General features: G+C 36.5%; 1 protein-coding gene across 2 annotated transcripts in view; it reads left to right on the forward strand.

The window, feature by feature from the left end:
• Window positions 1-2521: 2521 nt before the first annotated feature.
• The window catches only part of KLHL1 (kelch like family member 1), a 492649-nt gene continuing 469179 nt past the window's right edge, over window positions 2522-25991 (forward strand). For both annotated transcript variants that reach the window (XM_012554148.1, XM_004371430.2), the window contains exon 1: window positions 2522-3821. In XM_012554148.1, coding sequence (XP_012409602.1) covers window positions 3313-3821 — 509 coding nt within the window. In that variant the 5' untranslated portion in view covers window positions 2522-3312. The remainder of the gene's footprint in view (window positions 3822-25991) is intronic.

The following is a 25991-nucleotide window of genomic DNA, read 5'->3' on the forward strand; positions in this document are numbered from 1 at the left end:
TTTTTTTTTTATGGAGCCATGGTGATGCAGTGGTTAAGAGCTAGGCTGCTAACCAAAAGGTCAGCTCTTTGAATCCACCAGCTGCTCTTTGGAAACCCTATGGGGCAGTTCTACTTTGTCCTACAGTGTCACTATGAGTTGGAATCGACTCGATGCAATGGGTTTGGTTTCTCAGTAGGAGGGTTGCTATGGGATGGAATCAACTCAGTGACAATGGGTTTGATTTTTTAATGGGAGGGTTGCTATGGGATGGAATTGGCTGGATGAAAATGGGCTTTTTTTTGGTATGTTATATATACATACTTTTGATATACATATTTTTAAATATGTATCTGAATATAAACTTAAGTATATATTTTTAATTGTGTATAGATAAATGAATGCATGAAACATTTCAGAAGACACTTTTTTTAAAGGATTATATCTAATTTGTAAAGCTGACATGATATATGTTAGTTCTTTCTTTTCTCTTCCTTTATTCCTTCTTTCCTACCTCTCTCCCTCCCTTTCATCTTTCCTTCCTTCCTTTCTTTTCCCTTCCTTCCCTTCTCCCTTCCCCACCATAGAATGGTAACAATGAAGTTAAAAGAATATAATCATGTTTTTCAATTTCATTTCACTTTAATTATCAGAATTTCATACGAAGTTTATTTTCTAAATCATAAATCTTTTCATTTAATAATTTAGAAGAATTATATTTACAAACTTCCTCAGCAAGTATTTTCTATTATATGTTGTAGGTAGATTGATAAATACAGAAAAGTAGTTATATTTAAATAATTGGTTGCAATATTTTTATTGTATCAAATATTAGCATGAGACTAACAAGTAAGCACTTATCATCTATTAAATGTATTTTAACAGTTTTAGTTCATTTTCCTTTATACTAAATCGTAATCTTTGATTTCTTTTGGGTCATATTAAATACTGAGATTTAAACATAACTTTTAAACTGTGCATTAGTAGTATTAGTATCGCAGAGTGACAGGAGAATGTAAATGGAATTTCATATAACAACAAAATTGACTTTTGTATTACACTTTCAAATGGTGTTAGGTATTAATGAATGGACATTATATAGATAGAAATGAATTTTATTATTTGTGTAGTTTAATATTATTTTTAAATAAATCAAAATTATGTCAAAGTAGAAAGTCCTTGAAGGAGCAATATCTATAGAAATCATTTAATTATATGCACTTCAAATTTTCACATTTTCTCTGTCCTGTTTGCAATGTGTAATTTCATATACTGTTTTCTCCCATAAGGGAAATACTTGATTCAGTTCTTGAATAAAAATGATCTGTCACCATTGTTTGCTTTAAAGGGTTTTTTTGCTTTTTTTTTTTTTTTAACGCTGAATACTGAGAGACAAATCAAGGCACAGGGGACTGCAGTCCAGCTGTTGTGGCATAAATCAATATTTAAAATGCACAATAGTGATTTTTCTTCCCCACAATGTAAGGCTTTTGTGCACTTCATTTCCTGTTTTATTAAAATGTCCAACTTTGCCTAGGAAGGACTTCAAATTTAGCTCAATAATGGGGTGCAGAATAGTAATACAACTGTGTTTTAAGTTTAATTCCTAGGCCTTGTTGGGAGTTGTTGAAGCTGTGAATTTCATGAATGGACAACAACTATATTCCTGGTTGAGTTAGGGAACCTGCCGCTTCCTTGCCCCTTTGCCTTTAGCAAAGGTTACTGGGTTCTGTTTTAATGGCTCATTAAAGCAAACAACGAAACAATTCCAAGCGTTCATATCTAGAAAGGGATCACAATCCCCATGATTCTAAACATAGGTGTAAGTGAAAAACATGTCTTCTTTCTCCAAACTCCAATTTGTAGGATATGAGTCTTTGGATATACTCGTTTATTGACTAAACTCTTTCATACATTTCATATCATGATTTATGTAGTAGTAGGTGATGTCTTGAAATTCTCTTTTATCATTTTATTACAGTTCTTGGTTTACAGTGAGAACAGCTTTCATTCTGAAGCTACCCACCAAATGCACTGATTTTGCAAAGCCTGCCCCCTGTGCTCAGATGCCCATCTTCACATTTCTACCCTGCGTCTCTGGCCCCCAGGGTGAAACGCTGCCTGGGTGCATTAATAGGCAGAATCACAATGTCAGTGTCAGGCTGGTGGCAACACAGCACTTTGACGCCGATATCCCTGTTTCTTCCGCTTCTCACTACAGAAAAACTAAGGCTAAAGGTTAAATTATGCGGCTTATTAAATAATTCAAGTCATTAACCTGCAACCTGCAAACCAATGGCAGCCTATTAAGTTTACGCTGCCATAATTCATGTTTGGTGTTTACTAATGCTAAAGCATAATGCCTGTTTGCTTTACTTTTATTGCTACACACTAATGCAGTGAGGAAGGAGGAGGGAAGAAAAAGGTGACAGGACCCACGCAAGGGGACAATAACAGCAGCAGACTCACTTGCATAAAGAAGATTGAAGCCTTCCCTCCCTCCCTCCATCTCTCCGTATAGGCCCCAGTGCACATCTGCGTCACTTACAGGGGAGGAGGAGGCGCTGAGGCAGAGAGAAAATTGTACTGTGAGGACCTTGACAGCTTCACGGGCGGGCTTTTCCTTTTGCCTCCCTATATTTTCTGGAATATATATTTTTCTCTTTTACAAACTGACTATATAAAACCGCCCCTACTTGCCTTGCAGAAAGCATTTGATTTTCCAGAGATACTCGGCAAGCCATAAGGGTATCCTCGGAGAGGCTAGGGACAGGGGCGCAGGTGCACAGAGAAGGCTGAGGGGTGCGCTTCTCCGTGACTTGGGGCTCTTTCTCTCTCTGAGCTCTCCAAGGCACTGAACTCTGAGCCGCAAGGACAGGAGCGTCAACACCTTTTCGGCTGAGGTTCGGCTACGGGTGCATCCCAGTGAGGTGTATCCAGCTGCCGCCGCCTCCCGAGCTTCGGAGTGCGCAGACCTCCCTCCCTCGAACATCCCAAACCACACGGGCATCCCTCCCCGCTGTCACCACGGGGTCCCGGAGCTGGGCTCGCGGATTCTCAGCCCTCGGCGCCCCCCTGCTGCCTCAGCTCCCGGCCTGTCGGTTCCCCACGCCCAGGTCCTGAGGACCTGACGGCGGCGCAGCTTTGCCGTCCGCGCTCGCGTCGTCGCCTGGCAGGGCGCGCAGCCCGCCGCGCCTCGCGTCTGTCTCCCGGGGTGCAGAAGGAGCATTCCGCCTCCCTCTCTGCCCTCGCGCTCCGCAGGCCGCCCCCACCTGCTGGCCGGTCTCCTCCTGCGTAAGCGGCGGTCCCTTTGCCTTCCTTGCGTAGTAAAGCATGTCAGGCTCTGGGCGAAAAGACTTCGATGTGAAGCACATCCTGCGACTCCGCTGGAAACTCTTCAGCCACCCATCGCCTTCTTCCGGTGGCCCGGCGGGGGGCGGCTGCCTGGAACCGGACGGCAGTGGCAGCTTCGAGCACTGGGGCCCCAGCCAGAGCCGCCTGCTCAAGAACCAAGAGAGAGGCAGCGTAAGCACTTTCTGGAAGAAGTCTTCCTCCTCTTCTTCTTCGTCGTCGTCATCCTCCTCCTCTTCTTCCTCCTCCTCCTCTTCCTTCAACCCGCTGAATGGCACCCTGCTGCCAGTGGCCACGAGGCTGCAGCCAGGGGCGCCTGGGCAAGGCCCCCAGCAGTCCGCCAGGACACTCTTCTACGTGGAGTCCCTAGAAGAAGAGGTGGTGCCAGGCATGGACTTCTCTGGACAACAAGAAAAAGGGCTGGTCCTGCAAGAGCTCAAACTGGAATCAGCCCACTCCAGCCAGGCAACAGGTGAAGGATGTGGACACAGGTACCGTAACTCCTCTTGGGGCATTCAGGCATCTCCCAATTTCATTCATTTTCCTGTTTACTCTTAGGGGTTCTAAATCTAAAACTTTCAGGTTGGAATATTTGGTTAAGAGTTGCCAGTCCCCTTTTTTATTACCCAAGTTGTAGTCTCAATAAAGTTTACTCATTAATTTCTATTGGCTCATACATACTACTTTTTTTTTTGTAAGTTTTCAGAGTTCTAACCACAAATTGAACATACATGCATTTTAGTATCACTTCAGGTGATAAGATTCTCATATTTCTAAGATGATGGTAATCTTCTGTCATTAAATTATATCAGTCTTCTAGTTATCTGATGTGATGTGAACCTTGCTTTAGAAACCATCAAAATGCATCTCATATCCTGGCCCTGCAACTGGTTTAACAAATTACCTAGGATCCCTTTGGCTTGAATTGGTATATGTCAGGATTAATGAGGGGGACAAATGAGGCCACTGGTCAGCAGCATAATCCTCTCTCTCTTCCAAGAAATACAGTGCTACTGTTCTCTATCCCGATTTCCCTTCTAGCCCTTCTACTGTATGTTCATTTTTGCTTTGTTAAGGTTAAGTCAGAATTAAACTGTTGCTGAGTCCCTTTGGAGCCTTGGTGGGGCAGTGGTTAAGCGCTGGGGCTGCTAACCAAAAGGTCAGCAGTTAGAATCCATCAGCCCTCCCTGGAAACCCCATGGAGTTCTACTCTGTGGGGCAATTCTACTATGTCCTTTAGGGTTGCTCTGAGTCAGAATCAACTCCACAGCAACGTTTTTTTGTTGTTGTTGAATCTCTTTGCATTCAGCAGCCATGATCTGTTGGTTCAGTATAGGGATTAGGTATCCATAGCAGGCAGTTCAACCTTTATTTCTAGTTTACTCCCAAAATTACACCTCTTTGTGCATGATTTTGCTATTTTGAAGAGTTACAGAAAATTTTTCACGTAAAAAACTCTCCTTCTGATTTTTGCATGTTTAGAGAATGGACTTATTATTCTGCACTTCACCATTACTAGTTTTTGCATATAGGGAGGGTATGAAAAAAAAATGCATTTTAAGTCATGTGATATCAGGATATATTATTGAAGGAGAAATACCAGAAAAATATAGGAAATGATAATTAATAGGGTAATAAATTTTAATGATCTCTCAATAAAAAATTACAAAAATAAACAACTTTTTAAACATTGGTTTGATTGAATCAGCTTTTTATGAAGCGAACTAAGTAAAAAAAAGAGTATATAAAACATAAAATAATATGTATAGGTGCTCTTTAATTATGTTGACAAATGTGAATGAGGTTAGAACCACAACAAAATTATCCTTAAAAATTTTCACCTGGCTACATGGATTTACACTGAATCTTAAGAGCCTAGAAGATAATCTAATATGAAGTTTTAAGACATTCAATAAAATGTGAGAATCATTTTACTGAGGAAGAGGTTTAGTTTATAATTTTCAAGTATGTCAAATGTTCCCCCCCCACACACATAGGAGACTTAATATAAGTTTATCTACTACTTAATTAAATAAATTATTTTAGCAAAATGATTATAATTTGGATCCAGAAATTCATTAGCTGCCTATTATTTTATGCCTTGTTTTTTCCTTATAAAGTATGTTGGGCTTTACTCTTTTTGTTAGGTAAATATAAAGCCTTTTTTTAATTTGGAAAAATCATTCATAAAAATGTAGCAATTCACCTTATATAACTGAAAGAAAAAAATTGGTTTAATCTTTACAAATTACTACTTTATTGGAAATGATTTTTTTGGTAACTCAGCTCAGAAAAATATTGAATTGATAGTATTTTATTTCAGTTTTGTAAAGCTTTCAGATCAGCTTGAAATATCTGATATTCTGGGAATATTAATACAGGATGTTGAAAAATTTTAAAAACACTGTTTGCTTTATAACATACATTTTTAAATAAATGACGTGTATTTGGCAGGAATAATGTCTTGAGACTTTCACATAAGTTGGAATATTCGAATATACTGACTTAGATTATAATGAACAAAACATTTAAAAAGTAATACTAATTAGTAGTTCAGTTAAAAAAAAAAAAAGCAGTCAGATTAAACTCCAAGTCTCTTACTTTTGAATGTGCTTCAGTGTTTTTACTCACAAAGAGTTGTAAGTGATAACAATTCTGAAAATAAGCAAATACCAACCAAAATCATCTTTGTTGTTGGAAACCGGGTATCCTATGAGATCTTGCATGTAGAAAATATTGCAAATCAGGTCTAATTTTATTTTAAAAGTCTTAATAATACTTAAATGCTTTAGATAACTCTGAATTTCTCACTAGACAAATCATTTAACACTAATAGTATTGGATAGATTATGTGTGTTCGTAAACTTTCGTAGAACATTAAGTCTGTGCTCATGATTGATTGAAAACCATACTACTAAACTCGGCAATTAATCACTATTAATATATATTATTTAATATGTGGTAAGAATAGGGTACACTGCTTGAAAGAAGATACAGCATGTCCAAAGTAAAATACTGAATGGAAACTTTATCACCGTTCAGAACTTTGCACAAAATAATCAGTAACATGGAATTACCTTTTTTTGTTGTTGCACTGTCATAGCACGTTTGAAAGCTACACGGTGTTTATAATGATCAGAGAGTAAATAGACTATATAAAGCTGGCGTGATAATTATGACTACAAGTGTCACTAATATATCACCCAACTATGATGTCGTATTTGATATTTAGCATTTTGTTCTATCAGTTCTGACTTCTATGGTAAATTAATCTTCACATATAAAACATGGATTGGCCCCTCTTCTGATATCCATTCCTTAACTTTATTCACTTGGCCTCATGTTAGTCAGGAACATTGATTTATCTGAGTATCTCAGCTGTGTTAACCTGTTTTTAGAACAGCAGCTAGAGGCACCTTGGGAGAAGGCTGTCCATAATCTCTGAAAGGTCCAACTATGATGGATGGAAAAAGAAAGGTAGCAGGAGGACAGTGGTAATCAGGTTCGCTGCCTGTACCCACCTTTGTATTATCCTGCCGCATGAGCCATACGTAAACAAATCTTAGTATTCTATTGCCTCATCCATTACACCAGTAAAAGTTCTAGCTTTTACAGCATTAAACTGCTGACCTATGGTATAAATCTTTATTTTCTTTTCAACATTCTACACAAACTTAGTTGTTGGAAACTGTTTACTTTCCTGTCTATTCAGATCACCATGCATTTTGTTGTGGATATTTTTCTCCAAAAATCACATGCTTAGTAGACTTCTATACCAAAGAACAATATTTGTATTCTTGTAGATTGTAGTGGTGTAAATGGGAGAAGCAGGGCCAAGTTTTTGACTGCCTATACTCGGTTTTCTGAATTCTTACATGGTGCAGTCATTCCATTGCATGGCTTCAGTTATTCTCTGTAAACTGTACTTCAAGATTTGCATCTGTAAACTTAGACCTCCCTTTGAACTCCCATGCCATATATTCACCTCTCTGCTGGACATCTCTGGTGGATAGCAAAAAGACAACTTAAATTCAACATGTACAAGATTAAACTCATAATCTCCCTTTTGTCAACCTCCTTCTTCCTTTATGACAGAATAGTTCTCTATACATTTAGGTTGTGCAAGCCAGAAATCTGTGATGATATTTGTTGACTACTTAATTGGATAATTAAGCCATATCCTTCACCAAGCTCTGTCACTTTTATCCAGAAATGATCCTGTTGTGTTTGTTCCACTTCTTTCCATCTCCATTGGTTGCAACTAATCTAAGCTACTATCCTGTTTGAAGTGAACTTTTGCAACTACCGTCTGTATCATCGCCCCCTAATTGCTTTTGCCTGCTGCAATCAATTCTCCACACTGAAGCCAATGCAAATTGTAAAATGATAATTGATACCGTTTTCCCAACCCCTCTGTCTCCATTTTTGTTTTCCAGGAGATATCCACAATTCTCTGATAACAATGTCTCCACAGACCACTAGGTGCTGAATAATCTGACTGACCTTTTGCTATCTAGGCCCTTCATGCACCATCCTTTTCCTTACCTTCTGCCTTCTAGAACCAAATTCTGTTTCTATATTTCCTCACTGACTCTAGGCCTTAAATACTTGCTTGATTTCCTTATATACCTGCCCTTCTTCCCTCAACACACCCTTTTTCAAGTTCATTCCTATTCATCATTGAGAAGTCTTGGATGTAAGTTCTGTAACTTTGTTAGAGAAACATTTCTTGATCTCTCAGACTAATTCATATTCCTCTGTTTTATTTTCTTATAGTAACTGCTGTCTACTTCTTTCTCAGTTTCTCTTTGTACATTGTATGATATTAATTTCTGTGTTGATTTGATTGCTTGTCTATAACTGTAATTCCCAACAGGGCAAGGGTGTGTCTGTTTTGCTCCCCATGTTATCCCTTTCATAGAGCAGGTAGTTACTCAATAAATATTGTTGAATGAATAAATATTTCTCGTAATCATAACAAGTGACATTGATTAAGAACCTATTATTTGCCAGATAGTACATTGAATATTTATATTGTATAAGTTAACATTCAAACAGCCCTATAAGTCTGGCACAATTATATATCTTTCTGATACTGTGACTACACAGATGAGAAGGCTGAGATTTAGAGAGGGTAGTTTATCTGCCCAGAATCACAGGTTTTTCAGTAGTAGAGATGGACTTTTAATGATTGTCATCTAAATCCAGACACAGTACATACAGCATAGGCCAATATGCTAACTTTAATTCTGCTCAAAGAAACAGAAAAAAAGAAGTTCCTACTAGAGGTGCAGAAGCAGTTCTCTTGTTCCTTTTGTGAAAATTATGCTTGTGTTTTAATGTTTAAGGAAGACTTTTTAAGATGGCAGCACTGGAGAAGAAAGGCTCAGTCAAAGAGGACTTCTTAGCCCAAGTTAGCAAAGGCACCATTATTTCCTGACTTATGGTTCATTCAGTTCATTTTGCTTTATAATTGAGGTAAGATATGAAGAAATAATCTAGACAGGGGCAAAAAGAACTTAATTTTGGAGCTCAAAAGAGAGTGTCATGATACAAAATATGATTCTGAAGGTCAGAACAGTTGATACAGAATAGTCAGATAAACAGACTATACACACTAAAATCTTACAGAGGTTTTTGGGACTAGAACCAGGCTTTTGTTCAGAATGAAAGACAAGAAGCCCTGCTTCAGTCAAATGAAAACCAACTTTAAAAATGTTAAGGGATGATTTCTTCAGGAAAGCATTTCTCCAATTATGCTTCCATGAAATACTAAAATAAAATAAGGTTCATGTCCCCAATTTTAGAGTGAAAAATGGTATAAAGGAAGGACTTTATTCAATTTTACACTTTTCTTGGCTAATTTATCCTAGGCTTGGGTGTTTTGTAGTCTACTGTTTATTTAAACCAAAACTAGTATAAGATGATAACTTGTCTGGGGTAAGCTTATGTTACTTATTTTATGATGAATTTATCAATATTTCATGGTTTCTGTAAAGATGCTTATAATATCTGGGCACTCTCTCCTCTGAGGAAATTTGCTTCAGGCAAACTAAGAAGATCATAAAGGAAAGAGAAGCAGGGTCACAGGGCTGGATTTAAAAGTATACGTAACCCCAGAGCTTTCTGAGAGAAAGATGTGACTAGAAGTGTGAGATGAAATAGTAATTACAACTTTTAATTACAGAAAAAGAAATACTAATGGAGAGAGAATATTCTGGTACATTTATAAATTTTTTAATGAACACTTCATGAAACTGTTTTTAGCCTTACTTAAAATACTGTTTCAACATATTTAAAAGATTAAAGAAAGCCTCCTTATTCAGTCAAGTTAGCATTTGACTACCATAGAATGCAATATCCATCAGATGTTTCTGTTTGTTTGTTTGTCTTTTCAAGCCTCAAAAGAGCAACTGCTGATATCTAGATAAGCGACTTCTAGCAACTACATGTTAAGTAGAATTTCATTGTTTTTAACCACGTGCTCTAAAATTCACAGAACATTGATCTGCAGAGTAGTTTAGAGTTATATCAAGTTTCTGGACATAAAAATGTGCAATATTTTAAAGTCTCAAAATAATGACCAAATATATCACTTTATTGCTTTTACTGGTGCTGTCTAAAATAACTTTACGTATTTTTATGGTGGTTTTTTAAATAAAATGCTCTGCAAGTTACATATTAAAAAATTTAGGGCAGATAATAATTAATTTACTCTTTTGCATTAGAGACAAACGAAGAAGGAAATATTTGATGTAGATTCAGATAAACTGAACAGAATTAGAGATGGTTTTGAAAATCTTTCAAGTCAAGGATGGTCAGAAATTCGGACTAAAAAGGTTTGGTGTTAACTACCTTTGCTGATTTTTTCTGGCCAAGATCAGAAAAAAAATTGATCTAAATGCTTATGAGAGCTCTATAAAGGCAGGCTTGACCAGAGAGAATGGTTTGCTATGACTTTAGGACTCGGAGAAAAAGCTGTTTTGAATGGTAAGCCTATGAGGCAGATCATTTGGATTGAAGATCCTCTCATGGAAATGGTGCTTTTTAAAAATTATCTGAGACTCTTCAATAATAGTAAAAAGTGGAATCAGCCTGTGCCAATTCCAAATTCAACCTCCCCCATTCTTCAGGTAGTCTTAATCCAGTTTTGATCACTGATTGTCACAGGAAATCTCTCAGTTTGATTCCTTCTAGTACTTGATTTTAACACTGTGTCCTGCTAGAGCGTCCTCCCACCCTTTTGCTTAGTAATGTTGACAGCCATTTGCTCATGAAAATGAGCATTTCTGTCTTTACTTAGACAAGATGGAATAACTTAAAGAATGTAATAAAAAATTGGCAGGGTTTTAGTATAAGGAAAGAAAAGAATACAACTATTTTATAGTTTTCAAGGGAGCAATGATGGTTCAGTGGTAAGATTTTTGCCTTTCATTTGGAAGATCCTGGGCGATTCCCCAGTCAATGCATCTCATGAATAACCACCAACCATGTGTCAGTGGAGGCTTACATATTCCTATGTTGCTGAACAAGATTTCAGCGGAGCATTCAGACTAAGACAGACTAGGAAGCAAGGCCTGGCAATCTACTTCTGAAAATCAGCCAGTGAAAAACCTATATATCACAAAGGCCCAATCTCCAACCAATCATAGGGATAGCACAGGCCTGCTGAGTGTTTATTCCATTGTGCATTGGGTCACCATGAATTGGGCTGACTGTATGGCATCTATCAACAACATACTTTTCAAGAGGCACATGTCAGTATCTCTTTGTATGAACAAGAAAATATCTTTTTTGTTTTGTTTGTTTTTTTAGTAGATTCTAATTTTTCCTAAATATCCAGGAGATCTTTTCAGTCCACTATCTTCATATATCAGAGCTTCAGAGAAAATGAAGATAGCTTTGGGATGGAAACTATTTTCTTAATTTATTTTTTTGAATTTATTAATAAAACACCATCCTGATTTTACATCTTTGAGATTTGATTTTAAAATCTACATTGTTTGAAAATTCATTTAGAGCAGTTTTTATTAGTTATAATAAAATTTAAGTATAATTTCTACTGTCTCAGTTGCTTTTTCTTTGATATACTGTTATGTGACTTTAATGGAGAAGTTTATAGCAATTAGAACCTAGACATTTGCCACTAGTTGAACCACTGATAATTTTTAAACCTTTATGTTTGATTATTTTCTCAAAAAGTATGTCATTGTGTGTTTGTGTGTATTATAAATATATTATAATTCTGCTTTGCAGTTATTTTAGTTCAGTCAGTATATTTTTACTGCCGGTATGAATATGCCCACATTATCTGCCTAGAAAAATAAGAATTTGAAAAAGCAGTCAAGATGAAAAGAATGCTGGTCAATTCATTAAGGTCCAGATAAAAGAAGAAATCGACCTCTTGCTTCCTGATGAGATGGAATAACAGGGCCTCATTTACCTTCTCACCTGAAACATCAACAACAATAAGAACAACAATGACAGAAAATATGTGAAACAACATTTTTCAAGACACAGGGTATCAGGCATTGAAGGGAAATGACTTCTGAGATATGGAAAATAAATGAGATGAACCCTATGATTGCCCCAGATCTCTCCTTGAAAGATATTCCAAGCAATGATACAGAGAAGAGGAAATCAGGAGGGGCCTGACCGACATCCTGAGTTGCAGAGATGAAAGTGAGAGTTCAAGGAGACCAAGGCAGCAAGACTTCACAGGACAGTGTCAGAAAAGCGAGTGCTACACAGAGAGAAAACATCAGAAATATGAGGAGAGGCCCCTTCAGAATAATAATTGGTGTATCTGTTTGAGGAAACTATTTAAGGCTAGGAGAAGAACCATTTCAGAAGATTAGAGGGAATAGTGCTTATTTCTACCATTAGAATGGAAAACATCATATTTCATGAGATTGGATAAAGTACTGTGAGAAGGGTTTTACCTCAGTATTTGGGAATAACTAACCCTAGACTAAACACAGCTGGGATTCCACTTAAGGTATCTTAAAAACAAGACCCCAAAGGATCAAACTAATTCTGGGTAACTTAACTGTTTCCCAGAACAAACCTCAAGAATAATTCACATACACAAAAATATCTAGGAGCAAAAAAAGAGAAAATTCACAATGTCTGGCATCTAGTCAAAGATTTCCAGGCATGAAAAGAAGTAGAAGAAAATATGAATCATAATGAGGATGAAAATCAATCAGTTAAAACTCACCCAAAAGTCTAGCAGACAAGAGCATTAAAACGTTTACTATAATTGTGTTCTGCATGTTCAAGTAGTTAAACAGAGACACAGTAGACATGAAAAAAAAATCAATATTCTAAAGAATAAAAAAACAAGCTAGTGTATCTGAGATGAAAAATAGGCTAGATTAAATTAAGGACATAGTAGAAATTGTAGAAAAAATTGTGAACTTGAAATGCAGAAATCAAACTATTTAAAATGAAACAGAGAAGAAAAAAAGTTTAAAAATTGAAAAAAAAAATCAGTAAGTTTTCTGGTAAAAAATAAATAAATAAATAAGAAGCCTAGCGTATGTGTAATTAGAATTCCCAAAGAAATGTAAAGAGAGAGAGGGAAAGAAAAAATATTTGAAGAAATAACGACTGAAATATTAAAAATCTGATAAAAACTATAAACTTACAGATTTAATAATCTCGATTTCAAGCACAAGAAACATGAAGAAAACTACTATAATCAAATTTCTGAAAACCAGTGAAAAGGAGAAAAATACTAAAGCATACAGAGAAAAGACAAGGTATGTAGAGAGGGAAAAAGATTAAAAGGAAGTAACATTTGTCATTGGAAATGATGCAAGTGAGAAGAAAATGGTACTCATCTCTGACGTTTGCCTTAGTTAATCTGATGCTGAAATATTCACACTGAAACTTTTGCTGCCTTCTCTAGGCAGCAGATAAGAAAGAAAGGAAGGCTGGACAGTTTCATAGTAAGCATATCTGCACAGATAGTTCAGAATGCCTTGTCTTGTGACCACAGAGACTTTTATTTTGAGGCAGTGGAAATCATCTTCATTGTCAATACTAGAGGAATAGCCAGGGAGCAGGAATATTGCCCATGACCTTAAAGCTTAACAAAAGAGAAAGGGATGGACTGTGCTGTCCTCTTCCCTGACTTCTCTTTATATTTTACCAATGACTTGGAATTGCCACTAAAAACATGTATTTCCTCACAGTAGAAAGAACTGAACTTGCATGCTATCTCTTTGTCTTAACAGACATGAAATATTTACATGTAATTATTTTCCCTAACAACTTCTGAACAACCTGTAATTTTTAAGTTGATTTCTTTTCAAACGATACTTTTTAAATTATAAATTTAGTTTGTATTCTTATAGGGCTTTACAGAGATAACATTTAAAATGTTTTCTGAATGTAAATTTTTCTTTTCCCACATTTGACACATCTATTTGAAATCTTAATTACAGTGGAAGACTCCCTTTTATCTGTGTGTCTTAGTCAGGGTTCTTCAGTGAAATGGAACCACTTTTATGTGTGTTTGTGTGTGTGTGTGTGTGTGTGCGTGCGTGCACTTACTTCAATGGATTGGCTCACGCTATTGTGAAGGCTGGAAAGTCTAAAATCTGTAGGTCAGATGACAGCCTCAAGACTTTTGCTGGCTCATGGGATTTGGTGGGGCTGACAGGTCCAAAATCTGCAGGTTAGGTGGCAGACTGGAGACTTCTGCAGGTTTGCATCCCAAGGTCCATAGATGAGGTGATGAGAAGAGTGCAGAGTCGAGAAAGAGAGAAACTGAGTTCTGCCAAAATACCTATTTACAGTCTTAACGCAGACCACACCCTAAGGAAATGCCCCTTTCAACTGATTGTTTACAGTAGATTACATTATAGAAGGTGATTCCATTCCATTCCACTTCCATTCTATTCCGTTATACTGCATTTCATTACATTATGGAACACAAGTAGTTTAGTAGTTGGCCAAGCACTGGGAATAATAGCTTGTCCAAGTTGAGACATGAAATTAACCATCACACTGCTTACTCATATGTTCTCTCACATTATTTATTCGTCTCATACCAAATTTCCCTCTAAGTATGCTAAGCATTCTATTTTATATTTATCAGTGTACTCTAGAAAAATCTTGGGTCTTTATAATGCCGCAAACCGAAAATATCTATAACATATGAATATCTAAAGTTTTGTTTCTATAGCATATACTTCTCTGAGTTAATATGTTTTACATTATTCTGATGTATAAGTGTCTATAGTTACATGATACAGTAGAAAGAAGATTGGATGAGGCATTAGAAGACCTATGATCTAGGGTAAAATCTGCTTGTATAGGACAACGTCACCATTATGTCATTTAAATTGTTCCTAAATAATTTACTCATTGGACTATAGTGGGAGAGGACATGGAATGCATCACGTCTAAAATCTTCCAGGTTTGGCACCACAAGAGAAGATAGTAGAACTTTCCCTGTAGTTGACTTAGCTTCACATCTATCATATCAGCATGAATTAGACTGTTCTTTGGCTACCTAAGGTATGAATTCAGTTCTATTTTAAACACTTAAATTATATCAGGAGCCAAGTGTACATGAAAGAAAAACTGAATTTTCTTTCCTTCAATGAAGCCATGTTGTTGTTAGTTGTCATTGGGTCAATTCCAACTCATGGCAACCCCATGTGCATAGTAGAACTGCACTTAATAAGATTTTCAAGGTTGTGACCTATCAGAATTAGATCACCAGATCTTACTTACCTGTTGCCTCTGGGTGGGTTTGAACTGCCAACCTTTCAGTTACTAGTCCAGTGCTTAACTATTTGTGCCATCCAAGGACTCCACCAATGAAGATTATTTTTAATTAATTATTCTTAGGACAATATGTGAGCCTCTGGGTTACAAAATTATATAGCAAAGACATTTAGTAATAGAAATAAACAGATAAGTAATTATAGAAATTTAGTTTGTGCTATATTACAGATCTATGCTAAAAGACTTTTTTATAGATATAGAAGAGGAAGGGCTTCCTAAGGGGTTTAATAAAGTTTGTTGTTGTTGTTAGGTGCCATCGAGTCAGTTCTGACTCATAGTGACACCAAATACAACAGAACAAAACACTGCCCGGTCCTGTGCCATTCTCACAATTAGTATTATGCTTGAGCCCTTTGTTGCAGCCACTGTGTCAGTGTATCTTGTTGAGAGTCTTCCTCTTTTTCACTGACTCTCTACCAAGCATGATGTCCTTCTCTAGGGACTGATCCCTCCTGATAACATGTCCAAAGTATGTGAGATGAAGTCTTGCCATACTTGCTTCTAAGGAGCATTCTGGCTGTACATTTTCCAAGAGAGATTTTTTTCGTTCTTTTGGCAGTCCATGGTATTTTCAGTATTCTTTGCCATCCCTGTAAGTCAAAGGTTGATAAAGCATTATTATGTATAAGTGCTAAAAAAGACAAGAATGGCAAGTAAATTAATATCACTATGCCTGGTTACAATGTCAGTTGATCTGGTTGGGCCTGTAGATCATAGACAGAAAATGAAACTCTTTTATATCAAGGGCTTTATATTTTACTTAGGATGACTGAGAATGAATGAATCTTGATGATGAGATTCAAACTTTAGCAAATCTTTCTGGTAAAGTGTGGAATATGGATTACAGATGAAAAGTGTGAAATTAAAGATTTAAAAAAAATTACAGGGCTAAGACAACAGTCTTAATGATGAATTATTGCAAAGAAATGGATAGAAGAAAATGAATTTGGAAAAATTAGTGTTATGGATTGAATGTTGTGGCCCAAAAATATGTGTTGTAAATCCTAACCTCTATGACTGTGATTATAATCCATTTGAGAATGGGTTGTCTTTGTTATGTTAATGAGACAGGATTAGTGTAGTGTGAGTTTTGAGTCAATCTCTTACAAGATTTAAAAAGAGCGGATTAGATAAGCAGAGATGGGGGAAGAGAGATGTCAAGCCACGTGAAGATGACCCAGGAACAGAAGCTCAGAAGAAACAAGGACTTTCCTCCAGAGATGTCAGAGAGAAAGCCTTCCCATAGAACCAGCATCCTGAATTAAGATATCTAGCCTCCTAAACAGTGAGAAAATACATTTCTGTTTGTTAAAGTCATCCACTTTTGGTATTTCTGTTATAGCAGCACAAGATAACTAAGACAATTTGGTACCAGAAGGCTGGAGTGCTACGCTAACAGATACCTAAAATGTGGAAGCAGTTTTGGAATTGGATAATGAGTAGAGGCTGAAAGAGTTTTAAGGTGGCTGATAGTAAAAGCCTATATTGCTTTGAAGAGACTGTTGATAGAATTATGGATGTCTAAGGCAGTTCTGGTGAGGGCACAGAAAGAAAGTGAGGAGAGCTATGGAGAAAATCTCTACCATCTTAGAGAATACCCATGGTGCCAGCAACAGAAGTTGCTAGAAATGTGGACAATAAATGTGCTTTTGGTGAGGCTTTAAAAGAAAATGATGAACATGTGATTGGAGAATGAGGGAAAAGAGACGCCAAGCCACATGAAATCACTTAGGAGCAGAAGCTCAAAGACACAGGAACCTTCCTCCAGAGCGAGAAAGCCTTCCCCTAGAGCTGGCACTCTGAATTCAGACTTCTAGCCTCCTAAACTGTGAGAAAATAAATTTCTGTTTGTTAAAGCCACTCACTTGTATTTCTCTTATAGCAGCATTAGATAATAAAGACAATTAGAATGGCAAAATTATCCATCATTTGAAGGTTTAATTGTAAAGAAGAGGGAGAGGTAGGAAGAGTCCAACAATTCTGAACAGGCAGCTGAATGGATTTTTTTGTCATTCTCCAAAGTGGGCAATACAGGAGATTGAGGAGGAAGATGTGTTAGTTTGGAACAATTTGTGTTCAGTGACTAGCTGACGTAAATACATTAAGTTTTGTTTTTTTGTTTTTTTGTTTTTTTTTTGCTGAGTACTCATAGGGTAGTTTAGTGAGGTAAAGAAATTAAAGAAATAAAAATTCAGGAAGTAGTAATTAGAAATAGGTTGAAATTTAAATTTTCACATGAGGAATAACCCTGGACAGTGACATCAGATAGATATGTGCTCATGTGCGTGTGTTTGTAACTTGGGATGAAGATGAGGAATTGAAGGAATGGTGAGCAACTAGTAGGTTGTTTGATGAATTATCTATAGAAAACTTAAGATGCCCAAGATCATAGCTGGATTTTGAAGAGTCTCAAAGTATTCGATGGTTAGAGGGTGTAACAATGGCAATGTGAGGTACATTAGGGTAAATAAATCACTTGAGTCCTCATAAGAGAAAGGACTTTCTTTTTTGAGATTGAGAAGCTGATAGTGTAGGTGTACAAGTACAGGGCTAAATGTTTGCAGACATTGCCTGTGGTTGCCCTAGTATGTGGAGAATATGAATACCCCCTTAGAAGAGGACTGCAAGGGAAACAGTGTCATGTATGACGCAGTTTTGAAAGGGACAATGCAAGTTTCAAACAGAATCTCAGGAAAACACCTGAAGTAAAAATACAAGGCTTTATGTGTATGAGGTTATGGGAGAATAGAATGAGTAGTGAGGCTTCTGTTTTGTGTGATTATCAAACATGATAAGAATTAGGAGTATGGGTGAAATGAATTGGATTTAGTTCGCTGTGGGCCAATGGTGAAATGTTGGTAGAGATAGGTCTATATTTTGGGTGCTCTCAGAGAGGTTGATTATGACCAGTCTATGTCTCACCAAGCTATTGGGAGATTGTTTCATGGATGGCAGGAGGGAAGTGACTACTGTAATTGTTGGTAGACTCGGGACTGATGAAATAACCTTCAGGGATCGTTAAAAAGTGAAAATGTGACACCACTTCAAAGAACTTGAAGAGATATTTCTCCAAAGAATATATACAAATGGCCAATAAGCATATCAAAAAATGTTCAAAGTCATTAGTCATTAAGAAAATTCAAATCAAAACCATCAGATGCCACTTCACACACACTAGGATGGCTATTATAAAACCAACCAACCAACAGAGAGAAGCCATGGAAAATAACTAGTGTTGGTGGGAATACGGATAAATCAGAACCCTCATACATTACTGCATGAATGAAAATGGTACAGCCACTGTGGGAGACAGTTTGGCGATTTCTGGAAACATTAAACACAGAAGTACCATATGACCTGGGAATTCGACTTCCAGGTATACACCCAAAATAACTGAAAGCTGAGACTCAACAGACACATGTACACCAAGTTTCACTGCAGTATTATTTACAATAGCCAAAAAGTGGACACAAGCCAAGTGTCCAACAGATGAATGAATATGCAAAATGTGATATATACATACAATGGAATATTACCCAGCCATAAAAATAAATGAAGTTCTGATACATGTCAACACGTGAAGGAACCCTGACAACATTATGTTCAGTGAAGTAAATAATCCAGGTGCAAAAAGACAAGTATTGTATGATCTCACTTATATGAAATATCTAGATTAGGCAAACGCACTTGACAAAAGAAGATTAGTGGGGGAAGAGAGGAATGGGAAGTTAAAATACATGTGATGCCTCTTGTTTAAAAATTAAGAATTTAGAGATAGAGATGAGGCCAAGTATGGGGCCTTTCTGAGTACAGGGTCTTGTACAACTGCTCAACTCATAAGCCCATGAAGCTGACTTTGGTAGGCTTTTGACTCTAACATTCTACGTACATACTTACATAGTTGACATATAGTCTAAAGTGAGCTGTTTTACACAACGTTAAGAGCAAGATACATATTGAAATACCAAGAAATGAAAAATCACTTCCAGATGAAACAGCTATATCTTCAAGTAGTTTCGTCAAATGTAATCTATAAATGACATATATAATTAGGAAGCTTACAAAACATTTATAAATAGGCTTTGCAATTTATTAATTTTAAGTTGTAAATAACTGCCTAAAAAACTACAATGCTTCTGAAATATTCAACACATTAATTCACTGGAAGGAAAGGCTGTTGGATCTAAAGATAATATTGAAAGTGTGGGCCTTAGGGGACTTGAAATTGGGAAGAAAATGGTGCAATCTTAACAGTCAGTGTCATCAAACTATTTGATAAGCTATGGTGGTTAAATTATGCAGATAATGGTAGGTGCATTACAACAGTACTGTCATCCTGTCACCTCCTACCCTAGTCGATGCTAAGATTCACTAACAAAAATCATGATTAGGCTACATGTTGCAATTTATTGTAGCTACATTCTGATCTCAAAGTACGCTTCGTTCACTTTTGAGGTTCTTGTGGTTTTGTCTACTGAGTATTATATTGACAACTCCCTTTCGACAAAAGCCAATTCTTCAAAGTGGAACTTTCATCTACTTTGCATTTCCATAGTTTAATTTCAAATGGCACTTTCGGATCTTGCCGCAATTCTGGAGACACCTTGTATTCTCTTCTGTGGTAATTATGGACTATCCAATCATTTTATAATATTTACAAATAATAATGTATTATTATTTATAAACATTAATTTTATAAAAATATATATTTTTCCGTATTTAGCATCTGCTAGTTCTAGCAAGTAAAAAAAAATATATTATTTTAAATTTCTAAAATTCTTTTAAAAATACCTTTTAGTCATAAATTTTTTTTCTGTGATTTAGCACATAGAAATCTCAAATTTTTATGCTGACAGATACTACTTAAAGCAGAGCTTAAATGAAATGCTTTATTATCCTCGATACTTCATGTATTTTTGACACAAATCCAGTACTTACAGTTAAGACTTAATTGAGAGCAAAAATGCATTCTTGCATTACTAGTTTAATTTCATTGTTGTATACAACACCTGGAATACATTTTACTATGAATGCTTTAAAAAAGTTTTTGAGCTTTTGTAAAAGTATGCTGCATAAATCTATCTCCTGAGTTTTGGGTTAAGTGTATACACACTGTAAGTAAATATATGTATTGTCAGCTCTACTTTAAAATAGTTTTTAATATTTAAACTTTCAATTGTATTTAGTTGCCAATTCTATGATTTTGATATTTCCATCTGGTTAATTTTATACAACTTGTAATATAATATATATTGATCATCTGTGTGAATACAGGACACCCTGGTGGAGTAGTGGTTAACAGCTACAGCTGCTAACCAAAAGGTTGGCAGTTTGAATCTACGAGCCTATCCTTGCAAAACCAATGGGGCAGTAGTTCTACTCTGTCCTATAGGATCACTATGAGTTGGAATTTACTTGATGGCAACAGCTTTTTTTTGTATGTTTGTTTGTTTGTTTTTAATGAATAGATACTTGTTAAAGAGGAAGGATTTTAGAGTAGAAAACTGGTTTGGCTCACTTCACGAAAGTAGGTTCTTTACTCACATCGAACATCCACAGGTTTTGTGACCATGGACAAACCTTTTTAAAACTCTTCAGCTGTAAGAGAAAGCAAATGCTCTTCTCCAGGTACATTGATTGAGGAGCTGTGGTGATTACCAAATATCCTCCTCTTACCCCACAATCTTTCTTCCCCTCTTATGTCACTTATCTTTGGTAGGCTATAAAACAAACAAAATTGGCAAGATATTGTCTCACTTTAGAAGTAGTTCTGATCTCCGAGGGAAAGAACATAGCTCCGTAGTGGTTTATTGCCTATTATACGTTGGTTCATTAAACGTTTCTGTGTTTTCTATTGATCAAATTTAAAATCGGAATGAAATCATCTGCATTAGCCATTAAAGGAGAAGTTGCATTAAACTTATTTTTCTATGTACCAGTGGGAAATGGTGAGAGAGTGAGTGACCAGGTAAAGTCAGGACGCACAGGATGGGAAAGTGAGACTGTAGCAGTTTCCACTGGCCAGAAGTCTGAATGAGCTCAGGGGACACCTTCCAGCTAAATACTATAGCTTTAAGACTCTGAAGTTTGTGCAGGCAAACCTACAAAACCATTTATTTAGCAACACATGTTTGTATAATACTTCAGTGTTTGTAAACCAAAAAAATCAAACCCATTGCCATGGACTCAATTCCAACTCATATCGCCCACATGTATTACAGAGTAGGACTGCTCCATAGTGTTTTCTTGGCTGTAATCTTTACATAAGCAGATTGCCAGGCTTTTTATTTGCAGTGCTGCGGAGTGGGTTTGAACCACTAATCTTTAGGACAGCAGTTGAGTGCAAACAATTTGTGCCACCCAGGGACGTTCTTTCATATTCTACATTAAGAATCATGGTACTATAGCAAGAAGAAGAATATTCTGCCTCACTTCTGCCTTTGATTCTGTGAATCTGGGTAAATCATTTAACCTTTCTAGCTTTGAAATTCTTCATTCTGTTTCTATGAAGTACAAAGATATATATGTACACATATATATGTATAGATGTGTATATCACATATATGTGTATATATATAAAAAATGTTGAGATTGAATTAAGTAAGCACATATGCCATATATTTTACATCCTAATGAATATTACAACCTTTGAAGCAAACAATTTTAAAATGAAGGTGACATTGCCAGAACCATTGTTGGTACCTCCATTTTGCATAAATTTATAATCTGGGAAACTTCTATTTTTGTTACCTCACCTATAAATAATCTTCAACAAGTGCAAGTGGAATTGATTGGGAAAACAAGTTTGTTTAGAATAGAAGTTTCTCAATAAAGAGAATATTCAAGCTAAGCTCAACTTCTCATGTCCCAGAAAGGTGATTCCAAACAGTATCCTGTTGTTATTAAAGTATGCAGTTTAAGAAATGCAGGATTTGTGTGTTTGAAAAATATATAAAGGTATTCACAATGTGATTGAAAGTAATATTTGTATTTTCAAAATCTTGAGACAAGATATAAAAGGCAATTTTAGTACAATGATAAATTAAGAAAATAAAATATTCAATAAAAAAGAGAAAGACAACCAAATATACTAGATATAAAATAGCAACAAATAGTTTATTAAGAGACAAGATTTCAAATTGAATCAAGTAAAGTATACCAAAACCCAGGACCACTGAGTCGATTCCAACTCATAGTGACCCTATAGGACAGAGCAGAACTGCCCCGTAAGGTTTTCAAGGAGCAGCTGGTGGATTCGACTTGCTGACCTTTTGGTTGACAGCTGAGCTCTTATCCACTGTGCCACCAGGGCTCTTAAGTGTCCATGCTATTTCAGGGAACAAAAAGGAATAATTCAAATCAGTCTTTAATCCCCAATTTTTCAAATATTACCAAAATTTACTAAATTCTTTCTCCAAAAAAATAATGAAATTGAAAGAAAATGTCTACCTCATAAAATGCAGTGATTTCAATTAATTATCACTATACCTAAGTATAGGAGCCCTGGAGGCTCAAAGAGTTAAGCGCTCAGCTGCTAACCAAAAGTTTGGCAAGTCAAACCCAACAGCAGCTCTGAGGGAGAAGAGACCTGGTCATCTGCTCCCATAAAATTGCAGCCTAGGAAGCCCTATGGCATAGTTCTACTCTGTCCTTCATGGTCTCTATAAATCAGAATTCCATAGCACGCAGCAACAACGTTGTTAGGTGCCTTCACGTCTGTTCCGACTCATAGCAACCCTATGTACAACAGAATGAAACACCACCCGGTCCTGCACCATCCTCACAATTGCTGTTATGCTTGAGCCTGTTATTGCAGCCATTGTGTCAATCCATCTCGTTGAGGGTCTTCCTCTTTTTCCCTGACCCTCTACTTTACCAAGCATGATGCTCTTCTCCAGGGACTGGTCCCTTCTGATAATGTGTCCGAAGTTCCTGAAAGGAAGTCTCGTCATCCTTGCTTCTAAGGAGCATTTTGGCTGTATTTCTTCCAAGACAGATTTGTTTGTTCTTCTTGCAGTCCGTGGTATGTTCAATATTCTTCTCCAACACCATATTTCAAAGGCATCGGTTCTTCTTTGGTCTTCCTTATTCATTGTCCAGCTCTCAAATGCATATGATGCAGTTGAAAATACTATGGATATGGTCAGGAGCACCTTAGTCCTCAGAGTGACAGCTTTGCTTTTTAACACTTTAAAGAAGTCTTTTGCAGCAGATTTGCCAATTACTATGCATTGTTTGATTTCTTGACTGCTGCTTCCATGGGCATTGATTGTGGATCCAAGTAAAATGAAATCCTTGATAACTTCAATATTTTCTCTGTTTATCATGATGTTGCTTGTTGGTCCAGTTTTGAGGATTTTTGTTTTCTTTATGTTGAAACTTAATCCATACTGAAGGCTGTAGTCTTTGATCTTCATCAAGTAAGTGCTTCAAGTCCTCTTCACTTTCAGTAAGTAAGATTGTCATCCGCATATTGCAAGTTGTTAATGAGTCTTCCTCCAATCCTGATGCCTTGTTTTTCTTCATATGGTCCAGTTTCTCAGATTATTGACTCAGTATACAAATTGAACAAATATGGTGAAAGGGTACAACCCTGACACACGCCTTTCCTAACGTTAAGCCATGCAGAATCGCCTTGTTCTGTTCGAACCACTGTATTTTGGTTCCTCATAAGAACAATCAAGTGTTCTGGTATTCCCATTCTTCATAATGTAATCCATAATTTGTTATGATCCACACAGTTGAATGCTTTTGCATAGTCAATAAAACACAGGTAAACGTTTTTCTGGTATTTTATGCTTTCAGCCAAGATCCACCTGACATCAGCAGTGATATCCATACTTCCAAGTTCTCTTCTGAATCCAACTTGAACTTCTAGCTGTTCTCTGTCGATAAACTGCTACAACCACTTTTGAATGATCTTCAGGAAAATTTTATTTGTGTATGATATTAACAATATTGTTTGATAGTTTCTGCATTCTGTTGCATTACCTTTCTTTGGGATGGACACAAATATGGATCGCTTCCAGTAGGTTGGTCAGGTAGCTGTCTTCCAAATTTCTTGGCACAGATGAGTGTGTGCCTCCAGGGCTACATCTTTTTGTTGAAGCATTTCAATTGGAATTCTGTCAATTCATGGAGCCTTGTTTTTCACCAGTGCCTTCAGTGTAAACTTGGACTTCTTCCTTTAATACCACCGGTTCTTGATCATATGTTACCTCCTGAAATGGTTGAACATCCACCAATTCTTTTTGGTAAGGTGACTCTGTATTCCTTCTGTCTTCTTTTGATGCTTCCTGCTTCGTTCAATATTTTGCCTGTAGAATCCTTCAAAATTTCAACCTGAGAATTGGATTTTTTTCTTCAATTCTTTCAGCTTGAGAAATGCTGAGTGTGTTCTTCCTTTTCAGTTTTCTAACTCCAGATCTTTGCACATATCATTATAATACTTTTTTCTTGTGCCACCTGTTGAAGTCTTCTGTTCAGCTCTTTTGCTTCAACATTTCTTCCTTTCACTTTAGCAATTCTATGTTCAAGAGCAAGTTTCAGAGTCTCTTCTAACATCTATTTTTGTCTTTTTTTTCTTTCCAATCTTTTTAATGACCTTTTGCGTTCTTCATGTATGATATCTTTGATATCATCCCACAGCTTGTCTGGTCATCAGTCATTAGTGTTCGATTCATCAAGTATATTCTCGAGATGGTCTCCAAAATCAGGTGGGATATATTCAAGATCATATTTTGGTTCTTGTGGACTTGTTTTAATTTTCTTCAGCTTCAACTTGAAATTGCATATGAGCAATTGATGGTCTGTTCCGCAGTCAGCCCCTGGCCTTGTTCTGACTGAATATTGAGCTTTCCATCATCTTTTTCCACAGATGTAATGGATTTGATTCCTGTGTATTCCTTCTGGTGAGGTCAAAGTATTTAGTCGCTATTCATGTTGTTGAAAATATGGTGTTTGCAATGAAGAAGTCACCGGTTTTGCAAAATTCTGTCATGGGATCTCTATTGTCATTTTTATCACCAAAGTCGTATTTTCCAACTATAGATCCTTCTTCGTTTCCAGGTTTCACATTCCAATTGCCAGTAGTTATCAATGCATTTTGATTGCATGCTTGATCAACTTCAGACTGCAGAAGTTGATAAACATCTTCAATTTCCTCATCTTTGGCATTAGTGGTTGGTCCATAAATTTGAATAATAGTCATATTAACTGGTCTTCCTTGAAGGTGTATGAATATTATCCTATCATCAACAGTGCTGTACTTCAGGATAGATCTTGAAATGTTCCTTTTGATGATGAATGTGACACCATTCCTCTTCAATTTGTCATTCCTGGCATAGCAGATCATATGATTGTCTGATTCAAAAAGGCCAAGACCAGTTCATTTCAGCTCACTAATGCCCAGGATATCAATCTTCATGGTTTCCATTTCATTTTTGATGATTTCCAATGTTCCTAGATTCATACTTTGTACATTTCATATTCTGATTATTAATGGATATTTGCAGCTGTTTCTTCTCATTTTGAGTCTTGCCATATCAGCAAATGAAGGTTGCAAAAGCTTGACTCCATTCATGTCATTAAGGTCAACTCTACTTTGAGTCAGTCATCTTTTGAGTGCCTTCCAACCTGAGGGACTCATCTTCTGGCACTGTATCAGACAATGTTCAGATAGATAGATAAATAATATAAAATAAAATAACAATAAAAATACAAAGCAAACAAACAGGCAAAAACCATAGGGCCTCTTTAAACTAATTCTTTGAACCTTTTTTTTGAGTTATATTTTCACAGTGCAATGTCAAGACAGCTTTTGAGAGTCTTTAAATAAACAGTGCATTTACAGGTCTAAT

The sequence above is a fragment of the Trichechus manatus genome, unplaced genomic scaffold (assembly GCF_000243295.1).
Source record: "Trichechus manatus latirostris isolate Lorelei unplaced genomic scaffold, TriManLat1.0 scaffold00013, whole genome shotgun sequence".
Taxonomy (NCBI): Eukaryota; Metazoa; Chordata; class Mammalia; order Sirenia; family Trichechidae; genus Trichechus; species Trichechus manatus.